This window comes from Macadamia integrifolia, chromosome 4 (assembly GCF_013358625.1).
Source record: "Macadamia integrifolia cultivar HAES 741 chromosome 4, SCU_Mint_v3, whole genome shotgun sequence".
Classification (NCBI taxonomy): Eukaryota; Viridiplantae; Streptophyta; class Magnoliopsida; order Proteales; family Proteaceae; genus Macadamia; species Macadamia integrifolia.
Genome location: NC_056560.1, coordinates 4,003,479 through 4,012,863, shown reverse-complemented (window position 1 = coordinate 4,012,863; position 9,385 = coordinate 4,003,479). Strand labels below are relative to the sequence as shown.

Below are 9,385 nucleotides of genomic sequence, written 5' to 3'. Positions count from 1 at the left end.
CGTATCAACAGAAAAAAATGTATCATATGAAGGATAAAAAACATTTAAGGGCTTTTATGACAATATCTGAGATGAATATACTTTCTTTTCTTGTTAAAATATCATTATATCATTTGTATTAAAAAAAAAAAAGGTAAAAAGGATAATTACAAGCTAGAAACTTAAACCAGATACATCAACAGAAAGAAAGGGATTCAACACACCCACTTTTGGAATTGCCATCAGCAAGCAAGCTAAATTGCAGACAAGCAAAAATAAAATCAAGAAACACGAAATCTTGGTCTACTCATAGCATCGGTCGCAAGCTCCTCCAACATCAAATGTGGAAAAAAAATGTAAAGAAATGGACAATTCATCTTTCAGTCACTTTAGAGAGATAACCTACAATTGGACTAAGCCTTGCAAAAGCAATGAGTTATTTTTCATCTATGGTTTTCAGGAACGACTAAAGAGAACCAATGACCTTAGTGCATACAACAAGGAACAACTTAGGGAGAAACATAAACCACCATTTCCACCGAGTCACTTTCCACCCTTAAGGATTTTATACCCAACTCCCTTGCTAGATTCAAACCGTGCACCAGAGCTAGAAATTTTGTCTTATATACATTATTACTGAGATGCATTTGGAGATTTTTTTTTTTTTTTTAATTGAATTTCCTCAAGTCAGGGTGGAGGTATTTGTAACCTCAAACATATAAGGAGTAAAATGACCTTATATTTGTAGGTACATCCCTTACAATGGCTGAAGTAAAAATTTTGCGCATGCCAAGTGGATGACCTAGCTAAGGTCCGGGGTCCCCCAATATTTTGTTATGTACTCTCTTACCGCAACTATTATCTCTGCAACTGAAGCATGATTAAGACAGCTCCTTCGACTTGGTACCAGAGCACATGGTTCTAAAATACGAAATAGAATGATCAATGTTATCTGGATCGAAATAGTATTGACCTTGATCGATTTCAATCTTGACCTTTCCAATCCTATTTCACATATATGATTCAATAGTAAAATCATCATAAAAACTGATTTAAAACAGAATTCAATACTATTTAATCCAATTCGTTCTGAAATAGTATCCAAACAATGTCGGCCTTGACCATTCCCGTCTGTTAGCACCTTGGTAGAACATGGTACGAAGTACGAACAAAAGGACAAAGCCCTATTCTTTTTATTGAAATATCAAATACCCCCTCCAAACCTCACGGTGATTGGGAAGACAAGTCGGTGGGTCTTTGCCACGACTCACAAACATAAATAATAAAATATTTTTCTACAAAATTATTTTACGAGGAAACAAACAAAGGCATAACAAAATTACACTGTTCAACTTTGAACTTTGGAGAGAGAATCTCCTCAATGGGAGATTGGGAGATGCTCACCCTTTGTCTATGGGTGCTGTGCCAAGTGCCAACCCCTTCATTAGGTATTCAAGTTTGAAGTACGGATGGGGCTTGGTGGATCTGACCCACCAACCACTTATTTTCCACTATTAGTGTCCTATTTGTCCTATTATTATATTCTTCCTCTAATCAACCTCTCCACAAGGGGCATCGGACTCTTTCTTCTATCAATATATGGTGTATCCCATAAATAAGACCCATATTTTGTTTAAGGCAACTGGAAGATTGGATATTGGAGTATTGGATTTGAGATGCAGGTTATATCATTTCCCTCCAATCTCCATTGTAAATTTTTTTGATTTAATACGATCAAATAACCAATATCCAGGCGATCACAGTCAGGTGTATTGACATGCACACTACTCTCTCCTTGTTCTACCAGCCTCCCTATTTGATGAACCCTCTCATGACTCTTAATTGATGTGCTATATAAATAAAAGGCATGCAAGTGGAGTGCTGATCCCTTGCCAGAGATTATTCTTCAGAAGTTTCATGAGAAAAGTGTTTCACCCTCAGATCTAATGTTATCATTATTCCTCACCTTTATTTGTCGAAGGTCCAAAATACTCTTTTCATTATTTTTTAAGTTCTCTTTGGTTGGATTTCTATTTTCATTTCAAGTTGATTTCTAAAAAGAAAAAAAAAAAAAAAAAAGGTCAAAGAATAAGTTTATGATCAATTTGATTACATAAAAAAATCCATTTTAGTTGTTGGAATGGGAAGGTGCGATGAAGGGAGGTGGTAGGGCTCACAAATAGTTAATTGCATAGGGAGAGAATGAGTGGGCTGGTGGGGAGAGAAGGTTGCACAAGAAAAGGGTGAGATGCAGTTAGAGAGAGGGGGTATTTAAATAGCCTTCAATTGCCATAGAAATCTGCATGACATTGCTTGCATATGAAGAATCCAGAGACGAAGCAGAGGAAGTGATCGGCAAAGATTACAACGAGAACTCTCTGATGCCTAAGTCAAAATACGATGCAAATAGCAATAGGAATATAAGTTCTAGTATGAAAGAGCAATGGGGTGTGTAAAGTGTTGACCTCGATTTCTTGAGTATTGTTCATCTATTTATTTAACGTGATGATTCATCTTCTTACTGTTATCGTGATGGTGGATCATCTTTATTTTATAACGATCGTCATGGAGAGTTATTGAGAGTTCCTAATTGTTGGTCATGGGAAATCAATTCCCGTTCGTGTCAGGTTCAATCCCTTCCGCGTGGCAACAGTCTACTAATGAATCGATTTTATGCATATCATTTTCCAGCCAAAGAGAACCTAACACCCTTTCAAGTTCAATGATGACCATCAATGAAAAAAATTGTCCTCTCACCTTAGCTTAAGGAATACTCAAACTTGATCCAAGCTTTTCTGATGGCAATTGGACACGAGATTGATCAAGTTGGTCAAAAAAGTTTTCCCACCACTGCTTTTCAAAGAAATACAAGTAGCTAGCATCATCATTCATCAAACGCATGAAAGGATGGAAGTAAGAATACAATCTCCCAAAGGTCACAGCCAAAGGTCCTTACTCCTACTACTGCTACTGCTACTGCTACTACTACTACTACTGTGCAGATAAAGTGGTAACTCATAATACTACAATTTTCCTTTTCCTTTGGTGGGTCATGAGACTCATGACTCATAATATATCTACATTTCTTTTCTTCTCTCTTGAAGCCTCATCTCCTGAGTCCTGATAACTTGCACCGCAAAGAAAGAGGGCCAAGGAAGGGGTTGCAGTCTCTCACCAGTTCACGTTAGCAAACCACGCAGTCCCTGATGCATCCATTAATGAGCATTTTAATAATGGGGGGAACAAGACGCCGACCACTGACTTAATTACAATTTTTTTTTTTTTGAAGTTTTTAATATACGTTATTCCAATAGCGTATGATACAAAATTCCCCAAAATTCCTTCCACGAGTCGACATCTTTGCCGTTCAATTATCGGAAGACATGGGGATTGCCTGAGTGCTCCATTACTGTGTGACCCAGTATGTGAAAATTAAGAAGGATTACCCATTTAATTCTTTGAAATATGGCCGGAATGAGAAGAAGAATTACTCCGATAGTACAAATCAGTTGAATTTTTTTTACAAATCCATACACTGTTCCTCAAAAACACACAGAACCCACAGAGTGATCTGCAGTGTAAAGAAGAAAGAGAATGAAATGGCATCCTAGTATCCTACAGATTGATGACACTGTTAAGATCAGAGAAAGATGAGTAGTAAAACTTTTGGAATCCATTAGGGAATTAGTTTACAATGTTGACAAAACTAACTTAATTAGGCCAAAAATATATATATACTGCCCATATTTCAACGGTTAACCCTTCCCACTAAAGAAGAAAAATGAAAAATGCCCGAGAAAGATCAGTGAAACCAAACTCCAGTACTCGACAACCACCACCCAAAGAAGACTAAGATTCCATCAAAGTCGAAAGGAATTAAAAGGGAAGAAGAACCCAGATAACCTATATCTTGTTTTGCCTAACTTAATCGATTCAATCAAACTGGGAAGCCACCAAACCTGGGTTGAAACTGGGGGTAGAACATAGATGGAATCGAATCATACCTGAAACGAAATGAAATATTCTGGGTACGAACAATGTATACTGATTTCAGTAGTCGGGCATAAGTTGACTGATCTTTCCCTCTTCGGCAGCCATTCCCTGTTCTGTAACCCGTAACCAAATACAGACGGCGGTGAAACTAAGCACTAAACTCACAAGTCCACTCCCCAAACCGATTCCAACGATGGCCATCACCGATAACCCTTTCGTCTTCAAGGGCGGCAAAGGGTAGCCATAGAGGTCCTTGTTCCCCACAAAGGAGCTGGCATTGAACCTGGGCAAGTTCCCCGTACGGTTACCGAGAGAGACCGGGATCGCACCGGAGAGGCGATTGTTGGAGACATCGAAAGCGGAAAGCCTTACAAGGAGGCCCAGTTGCTGAGGGATGGGACCCGTGAGTTGATTGTCGTGGAGATCTATTACGTTGAGGTAGGCGCAGTAGGCGAGCTGCGGGGGTATGGTGCCTGTGAGACTGTTGGAGGAGATGTTAAGAACGGCGAGGTTGAGAAGCGATTGGAGATCGGGAGGGATGGGGCCCGAAAGGAAGTTGGAGGAGAGGTCGAGTGCCTGGAGATTGGTGCAGTTGGAAAGGTAAGGTGAGATGGATCCCCTGAGGGAGAGGTTAGAGAGGGAGAGCTTGTAGATGCGTCCGTTGTTGCAGGTAGCCCCCTGCAAGTAAGAGGTGAAGCCGCTGCATGGGTTGGCGAAGGTGGTTTTGGTCCAGTTCCTCAGGCTGTTGGTAGGGTCCTGCAAGGATGATTTAAGGTTGGAAAGACAGGCTTCGTCCTCTGGATCCGATGACGATGGCGGGAGACTGGCGCACGTTAGCAACAGCATCAGGAGGAACGGAAACCAAGTCCCCATATTTGACTAACACTGTTACGATCTCGATAATCTCTGAAAGAGAAAGAGGGAAGAAGGTGTATGTGTTCTATGATTCCATCAATATTGTTTTTGTTATTGGTTTGCTGTACTATACCACTATTCCTTGCTTCCTTGAATGGTTTGGTTCAGAGCTCTCTCTCTCTCTCTCTCTCTCTCTCTCTCTCTCTCTCTGTCTGACTGCTCTGCAGTTCAGCTTTCTGCTGTTGTCTTCTCTTCTATTCTGAGAAAGGCGAACGTCAGCAATAGGAGCAGAGGCACTGCAGGCGCACAGGTGTGGTGGGGCTGAGAGCCTGAGAGAGTCTGAGAAAGAAGGAATCAAAGGAGGAGAAAGGGGTGAAGGACTGAAGGGTGAAGGGTGAGGGAGGGAAGAAGGTAACGTAACCCACAAAGCTGTGTTTGGGCGTTTGTCAATTGGCACCACCAATGACCAATGGAAATACAAAAGCAATACACACAACAGTCATACACACACGCATACGCACTCACCAAAAAATACACTATACAGAAGTGGAGTCACTGTGTCACTTTCTTTTTTTTGTTATATTTACAAGTAGGGAACTGCTCAAGGGACTTTACTCAAAGGAGAGGGATATTAAAGGAACTACACGTGACAAGATTTGATTCCTAAATCACAAACTTGACGCCTACTTTACAAGCAAAAGTTGCAACCAGTGTACTATGCATTGGAGTCACTGTGTCACAAACCTCACAGTCACACACTAGTGAGTAGTGAGTGAGTGACGGTCTTGGCCTCTCAAGGACGGAAGTGAGAGAGATTGGTACGCGAGGGAACCGGCTTACCAATAGCCTCCCTCTACAGCTCTGCCTTGCCTTGTCCCTTTGTGGACTGTGGTGGAGTTGGGGGATCCGGTTTGTCTCCAACGACTGAAGCTCCAACGAGCGTCCAATGAATTTCTAGATGGTCAACATGTGGACTCCTACAATCCGACGGTTGAACGACTCCGAATTGTCTCTCCTACAATCCAGCTATCTTGTTTCAGTTTGTGGAAAAGGTTCCTAAGAAAATGAATAGAGAACCGCTTTGTCATTCAGTTGATTCAGACATGAGAAGAGGTAGTAAGGCAACTAAAACAAGAAAGAGCGATTTCAGTTTCCAAAACATGATAGATGAAGAGATTGATGTTATTTTTTTAAGGAATTTAGTGAAGGATCACCATCAGTTTTAAAATAATTTAGACATAGAAAGTCTAATAAAGGAGGATGTCTGTAAAGTTTTCTTCAGGAAATTGGTGGAAGAATGGAACAAGGATGTCAAAAACTATAAGTTTGAAAGCCAAATTCAAGAAGGGATATATCAAATTACACTGAGGCAGGGATTTTGGCTGCAGGCACTGCTTAACCTCAAGAGAATGTCAGGAAGCAAGGAACGAATGCATAGTTCTGGAAGATTTCTCATCTACCACAATTTCAGAAAAAAAAAAAAAAAAAAAGAGAAGAAGAAGAAGAAGATGATGATGATGCATGAAGGGGGTGTTTTCATATGTGAAACCATCCAACTTTAGTTCGTGAAACCCAGTTGGTCGGAGACGACCTTGAAGTTGTTCAAATCTGCAACGACGAACGACTTCAAAGCCTCTAGTTAGGGTTTTAGCATGTATGAAGAGGGAAAGAGGGAAAAATAGAAGGAGAAGAGTCGGAGATCGCGTTTCAATCGGATTTCAAATCCCAAATCCTCGTTCATCGCCCTCTGCTCCTTCTGCAATTGTTTAGCGAAATTGTTCAGCGAGAGGAGAGACAACTTGGAATCGTTCGAACCATCAGATTTCTTATCTCCATGTGTCGATCATTCGAAAGCTCGTTGGATGCTCGTTGAAGCGTCAGTCGTTGGAGACGAGCCGGATCCGAGGTTGGGAGAGATTAAGAGTTGATGCTTAAGCAGTTGGGCCTTGGGCCTAGCCTGCCCATTTCCAAATGGCTGAATTTTTTATCTTAAATTATTTTAAATTATTGATTTGACCAAGGTCGGATCAGGTATATTAAAGTGACCACCGAAGCGGGTCTAACTCTAGACCACATGGTTCTCTTGAGAATCGGCTAACACAATTTTTAATGTCATATAGTTGCATTTTAATAAAGGTAGAAGCTTTTCTTCACCGCAACTCCACTATATGGTATTTGGGGCCTATCCTCTTGTTTACTTGTCAAATTTTTAGTCTGAAAATGAGTTTGACCAAATGATAAATATAATTTTAAGAAATCATTAAAAAATAAAAGTTGATTGAAAAGAAATGAACAACTAAAATCACAAGATGGAAACGCTAATAACGTGAGAGAGTATATGCTCTAATTTAAGTTTAAAATTTGATAAAACGTCACTTTAGAACGTTCTCTTGTTTATCCAAAGGTAAAAAATTCTTCTTTATTCTCATGACACAATTACATAAATCGATGATAGATTTCAAATCAACCATTCAAGTTTCCCAAATAATAAGTGATGAGGAAAAAAATGCCACCCCCTTGGGTCATCCTTGGCCAACCTGATCTCTTAGATTGCCTATCTACGTGGCCGACCCATCTGATCACCTCCCCTCGCTTGGAGATTTCTTAACAGATAAGGTAACACTTACCTAATGGGACTTTCCAAGAGATCTCATAACAAGAGTAAACTAGTGAAAATATGACTTTCCTCAACTGTCTCTCTTCATTCATTGTCTATAAATATCGAAGTAAGCCCCCAAAAAGGGGAGGAATCATTTCATAAAAAAACTCTTTTGACTATCTGTTATTGAAGAACTCTGACTTAGGCATTGGAAGGTCCCTCGTCGGGTCAGCCCGACTCTCCTTTGTCTGATCTTCTGTGTAGATATAGCATGAAGTACCAAGTATTACAAAGAAAATCATCTGATCAATATTTACCACAACAATAAGAAAAGAGAAAACTAACTTACAACTGTGAGGGGAACTTTTATCCTTGTATTTTTATTTTTAGAGAGTATGTCTATATAGTGTCATACTTTTTTGTTCTTCTTTAAGATAAAGTGTATACAATGTATCAAAATCTCCCCAACCCCACAATTGAAGTATATAAAATTGGAAAGGTATTACAAGTTTCATTTAAAAAATTATAAATAAAATAATCAGTAATTAAATGAAAATGTCAATTTCTAAATACACCACTAGGATGTCTTTTACACTAACAAATTGCATAAATGAAGAGTGAAAGTGGCATATCTGAAAAGATAAGTACATAAAATTGGAAAGGTATTAAGAGCTTCATTCCCTTCTGCTTGATTTTTTATTTTTTTAAACTTTTATTGTGTATTTAATTCCAGATGAACAAAGGATCTTGCATTAAGCATTGCAGAGGGTAATGGAACCCATTGACAGCTGTAAGGAAGGGGAAAAGGAGGATTGAGAAAGGCAGAAAGGGATTAGGAAAAAGTAGGGGAAAGGGTAGAGCATGGAGCATACGCCATTGGTGGTGAGTGGGATTTGTCCTAATTCTTTTGAATGCTTTTCCTTAGCACTAAGAAACTGAGTCATGTGGTCAAAGAGGTCGTCCAAGCAAAAGGTTAAAAGAGTCTCACCGAAGCTCCCTAAAGCTTTGCAACTCTTTTTTTTTTTTCAAGAAATGCCTCCATTATAGTTGTTGGCTTTGTGTCTTGGAGATTTTTTATTATTTTAAGTTAGGTAAGAAGATTTCATACACGACTATGTATGGAAACAATCAACACTTAATCCATTAGATGGGAACATTGGATTCTCATTCGCTATACGATGGTTAAAGTATAGATCAGTCATGTATGAAAACGGGTCCCATATATAAATACATACGTTATACAACATGGGTGAATCACAATCAAGTGTGGTGATTCAGAAGATGATGTGTCAAAATAACTGAAACCATTTATCAAAATCGAACCAAATTATTTACATCAAAACCTTTTAATAAATTATTTGATTTTGGTTTCAAAATTGAGTCCGTTTATATAAACTGTTTAAACTGAATTGAATCATTTAAATCGTTGGTAAACCATTGAAGTAATCCGTTAAACTGAAGGCATTCAATGTGAAATTTTACATATATTTCAATAAAAAATTAAGTTTACATTAAACAATTATTAAAGGAAAATATATAACAATAAAAAATTCAATTCAATGTTAATTTTACATCAATTTCAAAATATATATATATATATATATCTTAAAATTGAAGAAACCGTTTGGATGAGTTGCGATTGATTGGGGGCCCTATTAGCTACTCCCCGCTATGAGCAAGTCGAATAAAGAGGAGCATCAACCTTCTAGGTCCACTTTCTTTAACCAGATCTCCCAACCTTTTGCATGGAAAAATGCCTCAGCCAAAGTCGCTGCAAATGCACATCCATTAGAAAAAACATAAGAAAACCATTTATAAATAGTTTCGATTTCAATATCTAAAACCTTTAATTAAATGATTCGAATTTAGTCTTACCTGAAAAATCTTGTATCAAATCGAATCGAACCATTTACATTGAAACTAAACTAAACTAAACTAAACCGAACCATTTTAACACCC

The 9,385-nt window shown here is 38.6% G+C and overlaps 1 protein-coding gene across 1 annotated transcript; it reads right to left on the bottom strand.

Annotated features, from left to right (window-relative positions):
- Positions 1-2,796: 2,796 nt before the first annotated feature.
- Positions 2,797-5,269, bottom strand: LOC122076604 (receptor-like protein 44). Its single transcript, XM_042641999.1, has 2 exons — positions 3,984-5,269; positions 2,797-3,182 (listed from the first exon to the last, which is right to left on the bottom strand). Exon 1 carries the CDS (start codon positions 4,843-4,845, stop codon positions 4,030-4,032), a length of 816 nt encoding a protein of 271 aa, XP_042497933.1. The 5' UTR covers positions 4,846-5,269; the 3' UTR covers positions 2,797-3,182; positions 3,984-4,029.
- Positions 5,270-9,385: the final 4,116 nt, after the last annotated feature.

Coding starts and splice junctions, on each gene's coding strand:
- LOC122076604 (XM_042641999.1), bottom strand. CDS start 4,845: ATGGGGACTTGGTTTCCGTTCCTCCTGATGCTGTTGCTAACGTGCGCC.